Raw genomic sequence first — 24,353 nt, forward strand, 5'->3', positions numbered from 1 at the left:
GTCACCCGTGACCATGGGACTTGCAAAGGGTCCGAAATGCTGGTTTGTTTGAAAAAACAAATATAAAAATTGTTTCATTTTCTATTTGTTTATTCTTGTCAAGTAGCTTTTTTTAATAATAAACATTGGACGACCTCATTCGCCCGACCGTTGCCGCTTTGGGCGCAGGATGAGGAGGTCCCAGTAGAACGCATTTAGGAAAGGAACTTTTAAAAATTAGTTCAGAGTGTTCTAGATCGTGCCCTGAAGTCCGCTGCTCTGGTACATATAGTACAGGCAATTGGTGTGGTTTTCTGGCACATTACTATTAATCATTTGATTAAAGCGTGAAACACAGAGAACGGGTGCGGGTCGGGTGCGTGTCGGGTCGGGAGCACGGCAGGTGTAATTCCGTGTATTTACGGTTGTTGCACGGGACGGGCGTGTGTGGTGTGCTATCGTCCATATAAATACATGGAACGACACCCGCCGTGCACCCGACCCGACTCACGCCCGACCCGCACCCGCTGTCAGTATGTTTAACGCTTAAATGTCATAAAAGACAAACTATTGGTATAATAAACGCGAATCTAATGCCAATTCCAATAGGCAACTCTCTGACAAAACTTCTCCTTAACCCGTAACAGGTATCCATCGAGACAGTGGCAATCACGATGAGAATAATTACTTCAATCGTTAGGGTAACATCCAACCCTTCTCAAGAATTATTACTAGCACGTAGCTTGTTGCGACCAGTTTATTTTAAACGAAAAACGCAATCTATATTTCTTGTTCTACCTCACACTTGTACTTAGAAATCATCCTTTAAACATTTTTTTTAAATAATTATAAGGCAACATTACGTACGTTGCTCTGATTACAAAGTAAGCAGCTAGAGCACTTATGTTATGGAAATCGGAAACAACGACGTTACCACAAAGGACACAATTACTACCAAATAAGTAATACTTGGCCACATTAAATAAAGGCACGAATGAAGCTTCTTCATTGTCTTTTGATCTAGCCCGTGTTTCTCTCTCGACATCAACTTTTACAATGGACCCTAAGCTAGGCGCGCAGCGAGTATTGCCTGCAGTTAATATCGACTGCATGGAATTGTATTATACAGACTTCGCGCATGCAGTTAGTTTAGTAACAGCCTAAGAAGTTTAATTAAGGAGATCTTGTGGCTTTTACATACAACTAGTCGTTTTTCTTTTTAAAATTGGGCTCTGGTCGATATAGTGAAAGCTGTTATTTTATTATATAGTGTTATTTTACTTTATTATTATAGGGTGCACGAAAAGAGCATCCCTGCACGACTACCATTCCTTTCTGTAATACTGGCAAATCCTTTAATGACGATGGTAAGCATTATAGTGTACGCCATCGATATGATCAGAATAAGACCATACTTATCGACTTGAGCCAAGCATATATAGCTTTCTGTTTTGCTTCGGCTCCGACGACCCACACGCTACACATTTTGGCATCCATTTTTCTTCTGATTTCTTACGTATGCTTGTAACACTTTAGCCAAATATTTCAGAGTATTATGATCTACACAGATCTGTCAGAACGCAATGAGCGTAAAATGAGGTAGCCAACAGTGGCTGTGAAAATTCACGTCAGTAAAACCAGAGCAAAACAAAAAACAGTTACCTTTAGAAAAAGTGGCGCCTTGGCAGCGCTTAACCACAACATATTAGCACACAAGGACTAGTGTACTTGATTTCACTGGAGGTTAACTTCTTTCTTCACATAAAATTTAGCACAAAATTAAGTATTTGATAATACGTGGAAAATTTTAGGCAAGCCGGTAAAAATCGAGTTATATGGACGCCTCGCACCTGGTAGACAATCCTCCTATGCACAAACATACCTTTAACCAGATAATGATTATTTCTTACCTTAATTAACTTGTTCTGCAATTTGGTGACGACCATCCGCTCTCTTTGTGTCTTCCTTTTTTCTTCCTCGAGCATTCCTTCCAGCTGCTTGATGCGTTTCTCCAGCAACTCCTGGAACAATCAGACATCATTTGAAACATTTCATCATTTCTTTATTGCCATTGATGGCATACGTCACTCGAGGCACGGGCGAGGGTGTAACATACATACTGACTCAAAATATTATGCCCAGCAGTGGGACGTGTAAATGGATTGATGATAACATGACATAATCGTTAATCGTTTTGAATATACATATGTCTATGTATGTGTGTATGTAGGAAGACTTGTATTTTTTTATAATTAGAATAGGAATCTCAATTAAATTATCTCTTTATAACATGCAAGTGTGTTGGCTATTTAGCTGTAAGTTTGGAATGTGAATAAAGAAATAAATAATCTTCTTCTTCTTATAGTGCCTCTTCAATCCTTCAATCCCGTCAGCTTCCTTTATCTATCTCTATCAGGAACCAACCGGAACAGCTGTTCGACAGAGGCAATGCCAGTCCACTCCCTCATGTTCCGCAGCCACGATTTGTTTGTTCAGTAAGTCAATTCAAAGATCGCTTTAGCATATAAAAGGGCAGTGTACCGATCATTATTACTGGCTACTCGGAAAGTAAACTGCCTCAGTGGCCGAACGGTTACCATGTCGGACTGCCACGCAGAGGCCCAAGTTTGGTTCCCGGGCCGGAAGAAATATTTGTACGGCCTACATTTGTTTCTCTCGTGAGTTTGGGCGTAATTTGTGGTTGTCTATGTGTGTGCCCGTGGCACCCGCGACACAGGGTTTCCATAGTGCGAGGCTGTGTTGAGTGTGTGCGTTATTGTTATTAAAGCTGCACTCGATTTATATATATACATATGCGTTTGTTAATTTTTGGCATGTTCTTTAGAATTTCGATTTATGGCAAAGAAAGTGATTGTCAATAATTACTGGTTTCTTATCACCGCGATATTAGTTTTTTTTTTCACGATATTTCGTCTGGACATGTCAACCCGTAAGTATAGAGCGTATGTTTTTTTTTATAACGTCATCCTGAGTTATAAGTTGACAAGTCCCATGTGCCTGTAACTTCACCAGCACCCCTTACCCTTCCAAACCGGAACGCTGTAATGTTCTCAATACTGCTTGGCGGCAGAAATAGATAAGGTGGCAGTACTTTCCTGGATGAACTCTTTCACAAGCTCTACTGCTACTAAACGTTTCCGAAATATCGAAAAAACAAAACTAACTCAAACTGTGGTACGAAATCTATAATTAGTGACAATCATGTACTGAATAGCCACGAAAGCTTAAAAATCCATATGTCTGTCTAATCTATACCAGGGAAAACTATACCCTACACAATTTTTTATAATCAGGGCTATGTATGTGTCGTTTATTTGCTGTAAGTGTATCCAAAATGATTCCCAAAAAAAAAGATACGAACAAAGTAACAAAGTAAGTGTTAGTCGCATTCAAAGTCTTATTCCGATAATTACCGAGTCAAAATGCAATAAAAACAAAAGAGAGCTACAAAACTCGCCGTTGGACCGTTTACGCTCAAAAGCGGCCATTAAATTTCGCCATTTTGTTTTGTTTTCAGGGTACCGCAAGGAAGGCGATGATCTATAGTGTTAAGGTTGTAGGAAAGCACTTAAAGTGCCATCTAAGAAGAAAGTTTATAAATAATAAAAATAAAAATAAAATATTATATATTTTCCCGAATCATACCGTGGACGTGGTAAGAAACTTGTAATAGTGATTATCATTTAGTGAATAATCACGATAGTCTTATATCATATCTGTATATCACAAATTGCATTACTGAGCCTGTGTTGTATAAACTGTAAGTTATAAACAAAAACTTTGTTATTAATACAACAGAAATTCCATTGTTATTCTGAAACAAAACAATTTTGCTCTCTATACTACTTAAATTGTTTCTGCATAATACCTGATGATTCAACTGAAAGCTGCAATATTAGTATTATGGAGAACCTTAAAATTCTTATTCACTTTCGGACTTTACGAGGATTTTTTAAATTATTTTTTCCACAGAGCTCTGGGGTCGTAACTCGGGGGTATTTTCTTGATTTCCACTGAAATTAACGGGGCGACGATAATTAGGAGTTTGAAAGACCATTCAGGGCTATATAATATGACGTTTATGCCACTTCGTTACAAAGCTAGTTTTTATTATGTACTTTAGGAGTCTCCGTTTGGAAGTTAATTGTCGGTTTTATTATTTCCTAGGTTGACAGTGTAACTTAAACCATAGTATAATAAAACAAGTATGGTAACTCCATACAAACGTAACAGCGCGGCTATTATGCAGCACGCCGTGTACGAACGCACACATTCGCATAATCTCGCGGTGCACTTGCATTGCATAGCGCGGGTTGTCTCACGCGTTAATTTTTCAATTGAAGTGGTCGATCTGTGTTTGAAAAATAATATCAAATAGTTCACGTGTTTAATGTTGTGTATGTGGCAGTTTGAACAGTAATGTGTCAAATTCTGAATTGTTCAGCATTTCATTTCTATTCATATTCAAGATACCAATGTAAAGTATGAGAATGACGGCTGATAGGGGAGAGTGGAAGAAAAATACGTATTGTGCCGACCACACACCTGCGGACAGGAAGAAGAATCAAGATACCAATCCACGTTGCTGGTATATAAATATCAATACGTAAGTGCCTACGACATTTAACAACGGTTATTTGAATATAGTTCGAGAATACTGTGATGAACAACTTATTTTTTTCACATAACGTAAACAACTTGCAGGTATAACTAAAATTATAATGTGACAACCCTACGCTCCGAGCTCTTTGATACACAAAAGATATACATACATATTGTTATACAAAACACACACAGAGATTCCCGATTTTAAACTACTTTTATGAATAAACTCAGTGTTGTAACGCCTCTGAAGTTACGCTCTAAGAACATTACTTCAAATAAGTTTATAAGCATCATTGAAAACGTTTACCATGTTTTGATAGAATGTGTTCGGACCGAGGGACTCAAGAGGCAGTTAGGTAATGTGACCACCACACGACAGACATGATGTAACAGTAAATTGGCCGTTGTTTCTTCAAACGAAGCCGAGATATTGGACAAAGTATATTTAAGTAGTCTTACTCTAGGTTAGTTGTATAGATTAAGTAGCATTATAAAAAAATCCTTTCGTAACAATGCGTAAACTCCAACCCCTGAAAAGTCTAAAAATCAACAAATAACTCAACCGTTTAACTTGTCCAAAGTTAACTGTAAGGAAATGACGCTATCTGGTTCAAAGCAAACCGGATGTGACGTCGTTTATCCTGTGTCATTAGCCGGAAGTGCACCCCCTACCCTTCCTTATTTGAATTATTAGACGGGGTGTTTCCAGCGCTAGACTTTTGTCTGAAACTTTTTTTAACTGAGATTGAAAGTGAATATTAATCGAATGTTCAATTAAACGAAGAATTCTATCGGAAATAAAACGTCTACATAGTTAGAATGCTTTCAAGATTCTAATTGATTAAATTATTTCTTTTTTTATTACATTTATCGAAGTCTGCAGAAATTTTCTTCGCACCATCATATCGAATTTAATTAAAAACAACGAGATTGTTACCAGGAAAGTTCGTTAGACTAAACATTGACAAGTCTGATTTTGATTAAGGAATCTTACGGTAATTTTACAGTTTTTTTTTTCAATGATTATGAGAAACTTTGGGAGAGACTTATCATATATAAAAAGTCAATATCATTATGAAATCATATAGAGTTTTTTTCGACTATAAGCATTGAGAAGCAAATTATTTAAGAAAATGGAGCTCATTTTCTAATGCATGACGGGCTATGATATAATAACATCAAAAGGTGGTATGTACTTGCTTAGTTAGATCTCACTGATTTGGATTGGCTGGAAGAGATCTCTTAGAGTTAAGTCCTAAGTATTTATTTAAGTAAGTATTTATTTGGTGCAACAATAATAGTTTATGTGACTGTAAAGGCATTAAAATACGAGTGTGGGGTATGTTAGCTAGAGTCGGCCCCGACTATCATAACGTTCGATATCAATTAACCGACTTCAAAAAAAGGAGGAGGTTCTCAATTCCACTGTATGTGTTTTTTGTATGTATGTTACGCGATAACTCCGGTATTTGTGAACCAATTTTCATGATTCTTTTTTTGTTGGAAAGAGGGTACCTCCATAGTGGTTCCTTTTCATTTTGAAGAAAATCATCCACCTCTAAGGGTGGCTGATTACACATGAACATTCATTTTTATAAATAGCGCCTAAATTTTACTTAAGGAGCAATTATTTTAACGGTTGGTTTTGCTATTTCTCCAATTCAAGGCGTTTTTCTCTCGCAATATATTATACTTTGAGTAGTAAGAACCCATTTTTATTATTTTTATGTCAAGTCCTGTAATAGTGGCGAACTAGGGGATATTTCAATAAAACTTGGCAAATAGATGTAATTTCACGTACTTTTGAAGTCGGTTTTTTTTAGTACTCTGTACTGAGTTTATATGTTAAAATTGTTTGATATTGACATTACATATCGAATAAAACTTCATCTCGACTGATATTAAAATTGAGGTCGAATGAAATAATTTTGTTTTTCAGAGATGTTCGATATTTGAATATAATAATAAAATCGAAATTGATGTTATTATTAAACAATAATAACATTTTCACAGATACGAAATTTGTTCTAACAAAACAGTTTATATATCTTTATGCTGGTCGTAATTTGCGTTTTTTAACACATCATAGAGGGTTTATGATATGCGTGTAAATAATGAATATTATATACAATCACACTAATTACCTGGTCACAAACTAGGAATTTTCCAGTACTATAATTACCACATCCACATTATTAACTCCGGGATCTCTACCCGAATTACCAGACTGGAACCAATTAAGTACATTTTGGTGCTTAAATTGGACCTATCGGAAACAGATTCCTATTTGTGTCTGTGATCGAAGGCCATACACAAGATTCAGAAGTGGCTTTTTCGTAACAGCCTGTATATAGGAATGAAACTATTTTTCCGGATTTAAATCGCGTATATTTGTTTTTTCAAACAAACCGACGTTTCGGGCCCTTTACAGGTCCCATGGTCACGGTTGACTGAGGTGGTACAGTCTTCAACCAGTTATGTCTAATATTGATGCAAACCACCCTATTTTTTCACTATAGTTACAATAGTTATTAATTAAATACCTTATTTTTAATTTTACAAAGAAAACATTCCAATTTACGCTACATTAAGTTTTACAAATTATTTTATTGAATGAATTTTTTATTAAGTTTAATTTATTATTAATTATTAATAGAAATTAGAATAAATTAAAACATATTAATTAGTACTGCAGTCTTATGTCTGTTTGGGATTTTTCATTAGAGGAAATACTGGATCCCAAACTGGTGGTACGGAGAAACCATCTTCCCTGTTGAAATTAGGATGTTTTTTAATTTCAATGGCCTCTCGCAGCATCCTGGGCAGATAACGGACTTCTTTTGCAAGGACCTGGGGTTTGTCAAACTTCATTGAATGTGTAGGTTTATCCATGACATGCTCGCAGACTGCAGACTTGTTTACGCGACGGTGTTTGACATCAGCTATATGTTCTTTGACGCGGGTACAAATACTTCGCTTTGTTTGTCCAATATAAGAGAGACCGCACTCACAGTCAAGCTTGTAAACTCCTGCATCCTGTAAGGGGATGTTACATTTCACGGGTCTCAGGAACTGAGAAATCTTCCTCAGGGGCTTGAAATAGGTCTTGATAGATGCGCGCCTGAGGACTCTTCCGATCTTGTCTGTAACACCTCTCACGTAAGGTAAGATGGCAGGTCTTCGCTCGACTGTTGGTGGTTTCACACGGGGTCTGCGCCTGTCAGCCTGTATAACTGACAATTTTTAATAACAAGTTTTGTTTTTTTTTGTAATGACACTAAGTCACGAGACGTACGGTAAGTGACACGCCTGTCCATAATAGTGCAACTCAAAGCCTTAAATTGCAAAGATCTGAAGGGCAGTGCCACTGCGGCCGTCCCATTTGACATAAGTTGAAAAGTCCTATGTCCCTGTAAGTTCACCCGCACCCTTACCGTTCAAAACTGGAGTGGAGTAATACTCGCATTACTGCTTGGCGATAGACATAGCTATGTTGGTAGTACATACTTCCCTGGACGAACTTTTACACAGTGTAAATAGGCAACTATGTAAATGCCACTGTGGCAGCCACAAAACCAAAGTTTCAGGGTATAGCTAATCTTTTCTTCATACATGCTGCTCAATTAAACGTAAAACCAATACTCATACCAGAAACAGAACCTTTTAGTTATATTATGTCTTTTTGTCATAGTGTAGTTGAAGAATGTCTAAATGTAGACCAAGAAAACTATGGCTTCTATTTAAATGCCAGACAGACCAGAAATGACAACATTAAGCCCTTTCATCGATCCAAATGGCTAGGGCGATGAAAACGATTGCCGTTGTCATAGACCAGCAGTGGAACACATCACAGGATTGTTAAGAAACTGTATGATACTGACATGTCTTTTCGCTTCTTATAGTTAGGAGAATGGCACCAATGATCGACATTTTAAAGATCGAACGACTTTTTGTTGACAGATAGGTATAATGAAGAAATATTATGCTATTATATATTTCTAACTATTACAAAAAAAACCTAAACTAGAATAAATCTCCAGCAATGAACACCAAAAATCTACTCATTAACTAACCTGCAATAATGACTACCCAGTAAATGACACTCACCAATAAAAGAACGTGTTACTGTTAACAGATAAGTTTGTCCAAAATCTTAAAAATGAATATAAAAATGAAGTCGAACAACAGTGCTTATCGGTCACTGGCGCCACCAACTTACATTAAGTTATTTTGCTATACATAGTCTGTTCTTATAAAATATCGAAATAATTTACTGTAATAATTTAATAACACGGTGTGTTTTTATAGACAGATTTTTTTTTTTGTAATCTGGGACTCACTAAGCCGTGTTTAAGCTATCAACTTTGTATCAACTTGATAGATTGGAGAAGCATTTGTTCAAGCTCCCGGCGTTTCTGTATCTCCGTTGCGATTGACAGCCTTGGGGGAGGCTGTTGTTAGAAAATCGATAAATCTGTAGACAGGTATGTTTATAAACGTATATATAAGTAACTATTGAAATAGTCGTAGACAAATGTGACTGTAATTGAGGCTATCAGCGCGAAAGCAGTGTATCACACAATTAATTCTTCTACTACGCATTTATTATTCAATTGAAGTGGTCGCTCTGTGTTTGAAAAATAATATCAAATAGTTGACGTGTTTAATGTTGTGTTTGTGGCAGTTTGAACAGTTATGTGTCAAATTCTGAATTGTTGAGCATTTCATTTCTATTCATAATCAAGATACCAATGTAAGTATGAGAATGACGGGTGTGTGAGAGTGGAAGGAAAATACGTGTTGTGCCGATCCCACCTGGCGTGGGATCAGAACAGGAAGAAGAAGAAGAATCAAGATACCAATCCATGTTGCAGGTATAAAAAATGTGAATGTAATTGAGGCTATCAGCGCAAAAGCAGTGTATCACACAATTAATTATTTTTCTACAATACTTATCACTTTATTTTTCTTTATTGTATTACAATACCTACTAGAATATTTTCAACAGATATAATTATTAATATTCGACATTCATCGTGACAGTGGTGTAATTGAATTGGATTATGAAAAACTATAAGTCAACAAGGCCAGGCTGAAAATCAGTACAGCCACAAAGATTAAACCTGAACCTCTTCTTTCTACGCACTGGTGTTGTTCCGATAATATTGTTATTATGATCTATTTTGTATTAATATGTGTGGTAAATAAATGGTTTAAATGGATTAGTTTAGTATCATTTTCTCAAGTAATATTGTAAAAAAAAACATTAAAAGTGGGTTACACAACTTTTGCGTTGATAGCCTCAAATGTCAATTAAGAAAGTGTCGAAATAGATTTTTTTTATGTAAAAAAGGAGGCAAACGAGCAGACGAGCCACTTGATGGAAGGTGGTCATTGTCGCCCATGGACATTTGCGACATCAGATGAGCTGCCTATGCGTAGCCCGCCTTTGAGAGCCCTGTAAACACGCTTTTTGAAGAACCCCATGCCATGGCGCGAAGGAAATACTTCAGGAGTAAGATCATTCCACATCTTGCAGGTTCAAGGAACGAACGAGATGCCCGCGTGGTCTTACAATGCCAGGCATGTAAGATGTGGGGATGGACTCTACTCTTTTGGCGGTAAATGTGATGGTAGAAACGAGACGGTGGCACCAGTTCGAAAAAATCCTCAGATATTTGTTATCTTGAAGAAATTTGGAAATTTAGATCTATAATCTCAGTACAGAGTACTAAAAGAACCACCTCAAAAGTACGTGGAATTACATCTATTTGCCAAGTTGTATTGGAATATCATCATCAAAAATGGAGTTGAAACAGGAGATAATAAAAATCTCACTACTCAAAGCGTATTGAGAGAGAAAAACGCCTTAAATTGGAGAATAGCAAAATCAACCATTAAAATAATTCTCCTTATAATAAAATGTAGGCGCTATTTATAAAAATGAATCTTCATGCGTGAACAGCCACCCTTAGAGGCGGGTGATTTTCTTCAAAATCAAATGGGATTACTATGGAGGCACCCTCTTTCCAACAAAAAAAAGAATCATGAAAATCGGTTCAGAAATACCGAAGTTATCGCGTAACATACATACAAAAAAAACATACAGTCGAATTGAGAACCTCCTCCTTTTTTGAAGTCGGTTAAAAATAGCGTATAATTGTTTTTGCAAACAATCGACCGTGAACATGGGTCCCTAAGGAGCCTGACACTTTAAAAACAACTAACGATATTCATCATGTTGCAGTCGCAAAAACCAAAGAACTAATAATAAACGATATCATCTATAAAATATGGCATGCAGTGAGTGATTCTTGGATAACTGCGTAGATGCCATTACCATTGCTAAATTTCTTTGAAAATATAACTTAGTCCACCTCAAAAGAGTTTTTTTAATAGTATTAAGTGACGAGACGGATTGCAATGCCACTTAGAGCTTTAAAGCTGTCATTAATGCTTGACGGCAGAAATAGGTAAGTACGTAGGTAAGTGCGTTCCAGTTTTGAAGGGGATATAGGGAACAAGGGCTGGTGAAACCACAGACACGTGGGACCTGTCATATGTCTCAAGGTGACAGGTACAGTGGCAGTGCCCCTCAGATCTTTACGATTTTAAGCTCTAAGTGCCACTGCAAATGTTATGGACAGTCGTGTAGCTTACAATCAGGTGCACGACTTACTCGTCCCGTCACTTGGTACTACATAAATTACAGATACAGGTATAAACTATAACATCCACGCGTGTCAAGCAGCACTTGACCAACTTTGTGACTTAGTAAGCTAGTTTGAACGGCATTCATCACGCCCATTGTTATAAATATCATGACAAAACATTGCGTAGTAGGTCCATCGTTACCCTATGACTGTCATCATTAATTTAGCGATCATTCCGCTACATTTCGCTCCCTCCTTATAGCAGGGCATTATTTATAATTCGTTCGTTTAACATGGCAGGAACTGCAGAAGAGAAGGCGTAGCTACGCCTTGTTAGTTGCTTAAAAGAGCAAGGCAATATTGAAAGAAAGAATGAAACAGAAACATTTATTTGTCTACAATTTGTAGGATATAGTTGCAATGCCGAGTTAAACTTCTGTGTAATCATTGGTTTCATAAAGGGGAAATAGGCAGATAAGAATAAAAAATTATTTTCAATAACTCTATTCATTTAACACTCACTTTCATTACAATCCTTTTGCCTAAGCTCCAGATAGACCGAGTTCTCTTCAATCCTCCTATCTCACATTTCCGCTTAAAAATTCGTTAACATCACTGACGTTTTGTTCAGTCTGACTTTTCGTACGCTAGTGGCGCCCCGTATGAACTCGGTCTATCCTTCGCTTTACAAACTTTTATGTACTTTTAATGAGTACGTTTAATTATTACAATCATTGACTTACAATTATATGGACGGAAAAAAAGTGTCCGAACTTATAGGGCGTTAAAATCGTATACAGAGAGTCATTTACGCTTTAGTCTTCGTTTGTTCAACAGATAGCGAAGCAAGCAAAATTAGACAATACTGCGATGACATTACAATTTAAATTCGACGTTTTAGCTTTTTCATATTCCTTTACATGTCACTACGTTGAAATAGGTTGACTTGGGACATTTTTTTCGTGGTTTTTGTATTAGACCCGTCGTCCATTTATTTGTAAGTCAATGATTACAATACATAGCAAAGTAACTAATCTATTATAAATGTAAATTGAAATACGTAACTGGTTAATGACAAATTAGTGACACCATAGAAGAAAAAAATACAGAAAAACAAAAAACTCAAAAGTACAAGATCGAATTCAATTCCACTACCCTATGCTTGAAAGGCGGTAGGTCACACCATTAGGGTACTATAGGTTATAACGAAAGTATAAGTATCATAAGCAATTTGGTGATGGATTACACCGTAAGGAAACCTGCGCTTGCAAAGAAATTTAATGTATGAGTAGTTTACAATCCGTCCGCGTGGGAACTACAGTCCAAACACGCCTATAGTCAGAGAAGGCCTGTACCCAGCAGCGATACCGTATATAGGCGAAATATTATTATGCACGAAAGGAACCTTCCTGCACACAAAACAATAAATACAGTTAGAAGTGGTTGGTTAGCATCTGACGCGTGCCAACTATAGGTCTCGAAAGACCCATCTGAGCTCAGACCGCCATTTTCGCTTTGTATTATATGGTTGTGTTATTGTTTCGTGGTGATATTTCATATCATCGGAGTTTTATTTTAATAAATTTTAAATCTTCCGTTTACCGAAATATTTTTTGTTACAAGAAACTAAAGTAAAGCATAAACTCCTGCAATATGGTTGCTTCTTGTTTGGAGAACTAAATTAATAACTTCAATTCGTCGTTGTTCAACAAGGAACCGCTAGATGGCTGCACATTGATTGAAATTTCAATATAATGTCAAAACGTCATAACTATAGGTATTGATGGTATTGATACTTGATACTTGAGACTTTCAACGATATGCCAACAGGGTAAAGTTTAAATCATATTAACAATCCAGAATTTGTTTCTTTTTAAATTTGAAACTAAGACCAATCAACATTGACTTACAAATAAATGGACGACGGGTCTAATACAAAAACCACGAAAAAAATGTCCCAAGTCAACCTATTTAAACGTAGTGACATGTAAAGGAATATGAAAAAGCTAAAACGTTGAATTTAAATTGTAATGTCATCGCAGTACTGTCTAATTTTGCTTGCTTCGCTGTCAGAAGAAACAAACGAAGACTAAAGCGTGAATGACGCTCTGTATACGATTTTAACGCCCTATAAGTTCGGACACTTTTTAGCGCGGACCCGACGTCCATATAATTGTAAGTCTAAACCAATCAATATCAAGATTTTGTAGTTTTTCTAATTAAGAATGTGTGAATTTACTATCAGAGGCGACATCGGTTCTGAAAGTAATCGAGGTTAAAGGCACTTCCATTGCTTTTTGTTTTCCGTGTTCCCGCACGACGTACAATTCCTTTCTTGTACGTCTGGCGCACCCTGGAAAACAATCGGCGAGTACCGTACGCCGAATGGCAAATACTTTCACAACAATTTCGTAAGAATTATTATTATTAAAAGTATAAAAACGTTACTTAACAACAAATTATTACTAATCATAAAAGTACTTTTTGTGGCGCCATCTGCAGTAACAAAACAGTCACAAACTCAACGTTTGCACAGAATTTCAGTTAAAACTCGTTTTACCGTGGACTCGTAATTTTAAAAGCCTTAAAACAATAAGGAAAGATGCTTACTTAACAATGAAGAATGAAGGAATTTTCATCTGATTTTATAATACTTTATAAGCGTCAGGTATTTGCAAAAGAAGATCTAGAAAGAAAAAAAACGTTATATCACCACTTTAAAAGACAAATAGCGTACCAAAGCCAATAAAATCCCAAAATGGTAACATTGTAAGGGGAGTGTCGTCGGGCTTGTATCATTTTTCACGCACTCGATAAATTCGTCGCCTGCGTCGAGATGTCAACGGGAAAGAATCGCTTCATTCTGTGTACGTAGTTACTGTGCTACCTTTAACTTTCTAACGTTGTTAACTGTTGAAAACCCAAAATAATTAAGGACAACCATTGGTATAAATATTTTAACGACTTTCTTACAACAATAATGTAGTTACATTTTCTGTAATTTTGTTTTTATAAAACTAATAAATTAAACGAGTTCTAGATCCTTTTTTATAAAAAAATAAGTGCATACCGATGGAAAGTGACGATGTGGTCAACGATGGAGCACGCGCGGTTAAATAATGCCTATTCACTCTCACCTTGAAAAGTTCGCGGAATAAGTCCACTGAAAACGAATTCCACTCCATAACGTATCTCTTCGTCTTTGGAATAATAATCTACTAAGATTTGTTTTTATATAGAAGTTCCATACAAAGTAAAACTGAATACGATCTAGCTAAATTAGATTCTATCATAAATATATAAATACTGACTCCATAAACCGGGCGGTTCAGGGAGTCACCACATTTATAGGCGCGAAATCGGCTTGAGCTTGTCAGAAAAAGTTTATGTCCATGTCCAGAGTGGAAACAACGTTGTCGTGACTCGACACGGGCGAAACACACAACGGCTTTGTCACTCTTATTTATTTAATGTGACATGCGATCAATCAAAATGACGGGGTTGAAATCCTCCGCAATGAGGGACAGATTGATAGAAAGATACATAATGTAATTTTATTGCGTATATTCCGACTTCACATTTAATATTCAAAATCTGTACAAACACATAAACAAAACCTCTTCTCTCATTTTCCCCCATTCCCCGCAAACAGTATTCCATTGTGCAATTGTATTGAGTCCTGTCTCCGCATTGTCTTTACATCCATTTGTTACCGGCCTTTGTTGCTTTCTAATTATTTTGGGGAGGTGAGACGAATCAATTTAGGTAAGTTACGGACTGATGACGGAGAGCTATAAACAATAAGGGAATACGTTTTGTGCCGTACTTGTAAGTACGATGGATAAGTGTACTCAGTATCTAAGTATAATTATTTTTTTTATTTAATTACTGGCATCCATTTTACTAGTATGCTGAAACACAAATGAAGAGTTCTATAATTTAATTTTTTTTACGTTAAAATTAGTTCATCTTCACCTATTATATGTATAATAATACTGAATTATTAAATAATACAGAATAATGGTTTTATAAATTTTATAATTGCTTTTAGGCCCTTGTTGCTTTTAAGCCCGCCTAAGATCTTAGGGACTAGGAGGTGGCTGAAAAACAGCGCTGTCCGCGACAACAACGATTCCAGGCAGCACAAGCTGAGATTTCTCCTTTTGCCCTCTGACATGTTTGGCGTATCGTTTATTGTTTATGTTTTCGCTTAACATGTTATTTATGTGAAAAAGTGTCATTGTAGCAATCAAGGATATTTGTATTTGTAATTCTACTATTATCTTGCGATGGAAATATTTATTTATGGATATATTTTAGTATGCTCCTAGTGAAACATTTCGTCCAGGGAAGAACTTGCCACCTAACCTATTTCTGCTACCAAGTAGTACTGTGAGCATTACTGCGGTTCGGTTTTGAAGTTAGGATTCTGGTGGAATTGCAGGCACATGGGACTTGTCAACTTATCTCTCAGTGTGACGGGTGCAGTAACCGTGCCCATGAGATACTTGCGATGTAAAGCTCTGAGCTGCACTGCAAGTGTTATAGACAGATGCTTTACTTGGGTATCGTAAAAAAATAAAACAAAATGATTCTGGGACATAAGTTAATTATTTCCTTCGATTCCTAATTTCTAATAGCTCTAGGTTCCTGAAGATAAAGACTGTTTTGAGACAGCACACATATTGACACGGTAAGTTTCACAAAAAGACGCGCAACAACTTTTTTGCTCTTATTGGAGGAAGTACAGAGTTTTCTGACCGGCTTAAGATTACGCATTAGCAGGTAAATGTGGTGACTCCCTTACGAGTCTGTAGTGTTTCACACTACTACGTGTATCACAGGACTACATAAGCTTATAAGTCTGGAAGTTTCTATATTCGTCGGATGTTTTTAATTTAATTCCACGGTAAATAACAAAAAAATGCGAAAAGGGTAAATTCAGACCCATTTCTTCGTAATTGCCTACACTCAATAGGAGTGGTTGGAAATCTTTCAAAAGGACCCGGAATTTGTTGACAATGCCCCAAGTGGCGTGACCACACCCCGCTCCCGGGTACAAAGACAATGACGCGGGATTAACCCGGACGAATTAAAAGGGACCCCGGGATACCTTAGCGGGATACTGTACAAGTACCAAGTCATGTGCGATTTTAAAGCTACGAAATATGATGAATATTTTTTTTTCACTCTCTATTTATTCGTCTTCTATCAACATTATTGAACATGTCTGCCCCATTAGAAATACAGTAAACCAAGGAAACACTTCATAAAATCAAAATACATAAATAAAAACACTTCCTGACCAAAGATGTATACAAAATATTCGCGGCACTATTTCTGGCTCAGACAAAACGGATTGAAACCACCCAACATTAAATTTTTATTTAAACCACTTTACCTAGGCAAATAACCTCTGTAAATATTATTTAGTAGCAGTAAAACTCCTTGTGAAAAAGGTTGGTCCAGGAAAATACTGCTACCTTACCTATTTCTGCCGCCAATCGGTAATATGAGCATATTTGCGTTCCGGTTTTGAAGGGTCAGGGTGCTGGTAAAATTACAGGCATATAGGACTTGTCAACTTGGCCGTTTATCGGTGGTCATACTAGCATGTCATACTGGTATGACTAATAAGAATTGTTTGTGTTCGTGATCATATTTAGTCAGCATTAACACCCTGTAGGCAAGTTTACTTGACTTAATAAAGTGTCAACTTTTGTATGAAACTGACGGGCGCAGTGGCAGTGCCCCTCAGATCTTTGCGATTTAAAGCTCTGAGTGGCACTGCAACTGTTACGGGCAGGCGTGTAGCTTACCATCATGCACACGCAAGTCGTCCCGTTATTTGGTATCATAAGTCAAAGTCAAAGATTATTTATTCCATAGGTAAAATAAATTTACACTTGAAAACGTCACATTTAAGCTACTGCTCGTTCACTACGCTGACCTCCCTGAGAAGAACGAGCAAGAAACTCTAGGGATTGCTCTTTTCAAATAAACTTAAATGCTATGGAATACACTTTGAATCAAATTTGTGTGGATTCTGGAGCCATGTCGTCTTTCCATACATCTTTATATAACACGTAGTCTTAAATTTTGCAATATGATTTTTCGATCAAAATATTTTTAATGTAGTTTTTATACTTAGGAAATGATAAACTTAATATATGCTTATATACATACTTGGTTAAACGAAATCGTGGTACCACGAGCATATACAATATTTGAGTAAAAGTACTGTGATACCACAGTCATAATACCTGTCTTCTTAAACTTTTCTCTGAGAGAAACCCGAGAGCCTAGACGGAACACAGAACGAGTCGCTCGTTTTTGCAATACAAATATGGTTTAAATATCTGCCGCTTTACCCCACATAAGAATCCCGTAGGACATTATACTATGGAAGTAACTAAAGTAAACTAGTCTAGCAGTACCAACATCGGTAAGCTCACGTATCCTGCGGACTGCGTATGCAGCGGAGCTTAATCATAAAAAACCATACCCTGATATGATTTGATGATACGACAAATCTACAATACAAAATTCTTTATTACACGCCAAAACGGAAACAAATATAAAACAATTAAAAAAATAGTTTTATGCCAATTTGTCAAAGTCAAATAATTATTTATTTCATATGCAAAATTTTTATACTTGAAAACGTCATTTTTTAAGCTATTGCTTGTTCATTACGCTGGCCTCCCTGAGAGGAACGAGCACAAAACTCTAGGGATCGCTCTTTTCAAACAAACTTAAATGCGATGGAATAAATACACTTTAAGTCATTGTGTTGAGTCTAGACTAATGTTGTCTTTCCATACATATTTATCTAAGACATAATTTTTAATTTTGTAATATGACTTTTCAATTATAATACCTTTGATGTAAGTTTTGAACTTAGGAAATTATAATCTTAATAATTATATTCTCCGGAATCTTATTGTAAAAACGTATACGTATACAGTTTATGGGGATAAAAGAATCGTTTGCCTTAGTTAAACGAAATCGTGGTACCATGAGTTTGGACTTAGTTCTAAGGTTAATATTATGGATATCATCTTTCCTAACGAAATTATGTTTATATTTATATTTTTACGGGCATACAAAATATTTGAGTAAATGTATTGTGACGCCACAGTCATGATACCAGTCTCGTTAAACTTTTCTCTGAGAGAAATCCGAGAACCTAAACGGTACACTGAATGAATCGCTCGATTTTGCGACACAAATATGGTTTTTTTCTAACATAAAGTAACGGACCAATAAGTCGTGCGCCTGATGGTAAGCTACACGCCTGTCCATGACAATTACAGTGCCACTCAGAGCTTTAAATCGCAAAGATCTGAGGGGCACTGCCACTGCGCCCGTCATCTTGAGACGTAAGTTGACAAGTCCCATGTGCCTGAAATTTCACGAGCACCCTTACCCCTCAAAACCTAAACACAGTAATGATGACATTGCTTCTTGGCGGCAGAAATGGGTAAGGTGGCAGTATACCCTGGACCCTGGACCCTGAACTCTTTCACAAGGAGCTCTACTGCTACTTAAAACTGGTTCGTATATATCTGCCGCTTTACCCCACATGAGAATTCCGAAAATTTTATCACTTCCGAAAACATACGTATGATTTAAAAAAACTTGCTTACGCGCATGAAAATACCGTGAAAAGATATTTTAGGTAAATTAACAACAACATCTATAAATAGAGTTCTTAAAGAACTGACCCGTGAATTTTACAGAACGCAACTTGCACCTCTTGTGATTTATACCAAAAGGCAGCACCATCACCCACCCTCTTTCATCTATCATTATCGGACAATGGCTAATCTAACGTGTAGGGGTACTTCATCACCGGAGATCGTGGTAATTAACACCAGAGATTAACTCTGCATCTCCAGTGACATGTGACGAGATGATATTGTTCAGAGTGGTAAACTTTGCGTTTTATACCTTATTTATTTATTTACTATTACCTTATTAACTTGACAAAGGTCAATAAGCGTACTGGCGCTTTGCATCCGATACGGTTTCGAATTCGAAAATATGCAAATCTAGAAAACTCGGACCCGCTTCGGATGGAGCTTGTGCACTAAATCCGATTCCAATCCGAGAAAAGACGAACATCGCTTGTAGACCTAGCGATAAAATTAACCCTATGACATTTTGGACCGTCATTTCATCTTCACAAACAACAAATACGAATCGAACGAGGTGTGCAAACGCTCTAATGCTAATTGCGAAACAAGACAGCGTAGTTGCACATAGTTCGTATTGGGACACCAGATGTCGCGCCGAGTACCAAATAGCTATTTTTGTATCTAATTTGTTTGACGAACGTTGACATTGACGAACTGGGGGCCTACCACAACCTAATGAAAGAATATTACTTTAACCTTACATTGACTTTTCGTACCATGACGAGCTTAAAGTAAGCTTATTATAATGTTAAAACTATGTTTTATTGGCAGCTTTGTGACTATTCATTCACACAGTTCGTACCATGAGGCGACTTAATATATATGTATATATAATATTGTTCTTGTGTCAAATTTAGCAATTTTAAAATAGTTACTCGGACGCAGTGGAAACAATATTATTTTCGAATTTATTGTCTAAATATTGATTTGTAATGATTAAAAGTTAAGTTGAACTTATTTATTTACATATATGTCTTGGCACTATCCATAGATATGATATTCCTTTATTAACCGACTAAAAAAAGGAGAAGGTTTCCCAATTCTCGAAGCTTATTTGTGCGCCGTAGCTATTTTCATAATCTTTATCCGCCAAACTAAAATCAATAACGTAGGTACCTACTAAGTTATTTTCAAATATGTCTTCAATGGTCCACTGCGTCTGTTTGAATAGTTGATAGAAAAGCATTTTCTCTCACATTTCCGAGCTTGCTAAGTAGACGCAAGAACGAAAGCGGTCTTTTTATCGCCATTAAACGCCGTCGACTGCAGTTTGTAGTGGTATTCTTTTTTCATTTGTACCTTAACACTTCCTTTTTCTCGTTTATCTTGCACTAATTTATTTAGCTCCCCTTGTGTTATAAGGAAGTTAAATGGAAATTAAAGCTAATCTAGTGTCTACGGACCTGCGGTTATTGGTTTAGAATTAAAATTAGTTTAGTCGAGAAAAAGTTTTGTTGGTTTAAAGTAGATTGCGGGAAAGTAAACTTTATCAAGTGCTAGTTAGAGCCCTATATTTTTTAATTTTTTCTCTCGGTAGATTTACCTGAAATTCACATTCTTCCACTTGTCACAATTTTTTTTAATGTATATGCGCCACTTTATTAATATAATTAAAATGTAGCGGTTAAAATATTTTCAACCATTTCACTTTTTAAGCACATGGAGAATACAGTACACAATACAGGGTGCTTGAAAAACAACCCTTGTGTAAAGCGAGTAGACAAGCGCGATTTGTCTTGTAACACAGTGCAGGTGAGGCCCGGTCTAATAAATGCTGCTACATCACGCCCGACAACGCTACACAACGATGCGGTGAGGCACAGAAAGATACCTAATGGAGATTGCGTCTATTTTTTTATATACTAAGATATAATTCAGGCGAAAAGACGCTTTATAATGTAGACGATATATTACGTTTTTTTTTAATGTAAGGATTTATACCGGTTTATTGTTGTTGATAATTTGTGTGATTTGACAAATTATCAACAACAATAAACCGGTATAAATATACTCATTATAATAATAAACCGAGTTTACAGGAAAGGCCTATAAAGGCTATAATACAATTCTGTCCAAGACAAATTAGAACAATTTAGAACAACACCGCGAGACAAACATGGCAATGACACCAATTTGGTATAAACGTATGTAATGCGTATTATTATTACAATGCCCGTTTAACGACAGAATAGAATTTTTTTATGAAAAAATTGTTTATTTCCCGTAACGTTTTACAGACACTGCGACGATTATTTCCTGTTTTTAAACTAGAACTTTTAATTAGTTTTTATGATACGAAGTGACGGGATGATCATGTCGTGCGCCTGCTGATAAGCGACACGCCTGTTCATAACAGTTGCAAAACCTTTTTTTTTTTTTTTGCCAATGTGCCCGTCACGCTGAGACATAAGTTAAAAAGTCCCATGTATCTATAATATCACCGCCCTTACCTTTCGAAACGCAGTAGTGCTCATATTACTGCTTGGCGGCAGAAATAGCTAGTATTTCCCTGGAAAAATTCTTTACTCTTTCGCAAGGAGCTCCTTAGCAAGAATTACCAGCTTAGAACTTTTCGATCAACACGACTCACCTTGATATATCCATTACTACTAGTTCCGAAATTATATTTACAACGATTGTACATTTTCAATACTGAACACTAAACATCTTGTGCATTTGTAACAAAAACATTTTGCAAAATAAAAACCATTCCTCCCGGAACACACGATAAAAAAACACAAAAAGACAATCTCCCTCACTACCTGCTTTCAAAAGAATGGTAGACACTTCAACATACAAAAATTTTATATTATTATTTCATGCAATATGATGACAATGATTGTATTCGAAAAACAATGTTGTGACGTCACGTAATACAATTATTGTTTTGGAACGATGCGCCTGCATAAAGGCTCCATATCAACTGAGGACTTCGTTTAGTCAATTATTATGTATAGGTTAGTTCAATGATGCAGAGCATTTATTTACGTTATTATTATTATTAATATTATGGAATATATTTTATTATTATCAAGTGACGGGACGAACAAGTCGTATGCTTGGTGGTGGTATCATACCTACTGACAACAGTGTCCGGGCTTCAAAGCGCAATGATCTAAGCAATACACCCGTCACTCTGAGATTTAAAAATTGGACAAGTCCAAAGTGCCTGTTTGTGTAAGTACAGGCACTTTGGACTTTGGATTTTGGACTTTTGGATTTTGAGTACCTGCACACATTACTGTTTGGCGACAGAAATAACTATAGGAGCAATACTTTCCTTGATTACCTCGTCCACAAGGAGCTCTACTGCTATTTTTCTATATATAAATGATTAGATCGACACGGACTCACTGTGACTGGTAAATTCTTATTCACATTGAAGTATTCTTTACAAAATAGTATTTACCTTTATAAATATATTTAAATACAGAACAAGATTTGCCACAGCCAAAGCTACAGATTTGTGCCTTTTGTTGTGGAAATTCTAAGTGTCTGGAGGCCACAGGCGAAACAAAAGCTTTCAATTCGGCTTGCTACGTTCTCTGGTGATCGAAAGGGTGACAATACACTTTCTGCATTGGTGTACCTTCTTCGAATACTCGCACTTCCCAATGATATAGCGTAACTGGCTTAGTTTATAAGAGCTTCTTGGCGTTAAGCTTCGGAATCCTATTCAAAGTTTCCAACTGCATAACCAAAAATGGAAGGGAAGTTATCTAATTCACGCTTACTTCAACTTACACACTTCCAGTCTAGTGTATAATACTAGCCTTTATGTAAGTCTATCTGGGTATCAGAAAGTCCGATTCAACTGTAACAGGTCCCAGGCCCAGGACAAGTGCTATCGCTCTCTCGTTAGGTCCCATTTTCCTTTTCCGTTCTTAAATTTCGGTTTTCATTGTCACTCATTCACTATTGAAGTAGTCAGAGTTTCGAACGTACTTCCTGTTATTGCTCGAGAAACCGTTAGATATTTTCAAAATGAGACGTCAAGGAGGATTATTTATCCACTGTTCCATCCATTTCTTAAATAACTATTACGACATCACGAAATATGTGTTTATTTAAGCATTTATAGTTAAATTTAATATTATAATAGTGTTTTTTGTCACAAATATGTTTGTTTCAGTAATTATGATCTTTACTTAAGTCTAGGAAGAAATTAGCAAAATCTTTTGTTTATATTTTAATAGCAGTAGAGATCCTTGTGAAAGGGTTCGTCCAGGGAAACACTGTCACCTTACCTATTTCTGCCGCCAAGCAGTAATGTGAGCATTACTGCGTTCCGGTTTGGAAGCGTAAGAGTGTTGGTGAAATAACGGGCACATGGGACTTGTCCCCTTAGTCTCACGGTGACGGGCACAGTGGCAGTGCCCCTAAGATCTTCGCGATTTAAAGCTCTGAGTGGCACTGTAACTGTCATGGATAGTCGTGTCGCTTACCACCAGGCGCACGTCTTGTTCGTTCTGTTACTTGGTATTTATTATTAAAAAAAAAGTTTTCCTTTAGTTAAATGTGAATTGTATGTATCCTGTACAACATTAATTTAAAAAAGTCTGTAATAGTCACTACTCTGTATTCATTTAGTTTATACAACGTCTCATTGATTTGCCGGTCAACGAGAGCTCAATGAACGCGATATTGTTTGTTGTAGCTAGATGATTTAACTGCCTAAGCATTATCATTTAGGAGCTCCAATACGGTTCTAGGAAATCGACAACCTCAGTAACCCGATGGTTGTTTGTTTCAGTATGGTCCCGTTTTCAATTCCCGGCAGGACCAATCTGGGAAATGTAGTAAATTGTTTCTAGTCTGGGAGTTTTATGTAGTTTCTCTGAGTGAATTCCATTGCTGTGACAATTAATGAATATTGAACTCCTTATTTTGAGACCATTGTGATGTGTTTCTCTGGCAGATTATAAATCTCTTAATTTATTGGTCCATGGTAATTCCAACCCCATTTTAAGTGTGTTTTTATTGAACGTTTTTTGATTTCATTTGATTATTAATTACAATTATAACAAACTAGCGGAGTATTATCACAAATAATGTTCAATGAAAATAAAAAGATTACTACGATACATAATGTTTTTACTTGCCATTTAAACCATTTATTTCCACACACATTAATTACATAAAAAAGTAGGCTTAAAAGATTTATTTATAAGTGCAAAAAAAGAACTAATATAAATTAACACACACATTACATTATTTGTGTATGGGGACAGTCACAGCATTTACCGAGCAGCTAAAGTCGCTTAGTACGGGCTTTCACCTTGCTCCCGATCTTTGCAAACACATTTGTAATTACGCTTGTTTTGCAAACTTAGTACTTACTAACATTATAAAGCTAATTCTGTTTTTTATTTTGTTTTATTCACAATTAAAATCT

General features: G+C 36.4%; 1 protein-coding gene across 1 annotated transcript in view; it reads right to left on the bottom strand.

Moving 5' to 3' along the window:
* Positions 1–1,456: 1,456 nt before the first annotated feature.
* LOC113237269 overlaps positions 1,457–24,353 on the bottom strand; it is a 311,655-nt gene continuing 288,758 nt past the window's right edge. Inside the window, exons 3-4 of the mRNA XM_026473658.1 lie at positions 1,890–2,000; positions 1,457–1,549 (exon numbers count right to left, since the gene is read on the bottom strand). Of these exons, the coding sequence (XP_026329443.1) occupies positions 1,457–1,549; positions 1,890–2,000 (204 nt within the window). The remainder of the gene's footprint in view (positions 1,550–1,889; positions 2,001–24,353) is intronic.

The sequence above is a fragment of the Hyposmocoma kahamanoa genome, unplaced genomic scaffold, assembly GCF_003589595.1.
Source record: "Hyposmocoma kahamanoa isolate Upper Pololo Valley unplaced genomic scaffold, ASM358959v1 93, whole genome shotgun sequence".
Lineage (NCBI taxonomy): Eukaryota > Metazoa > Arthropoda > Insecta > Lepidoptera > Cosmopterigidae > Hyposmocoma > Hyposmocoma kahamanoa.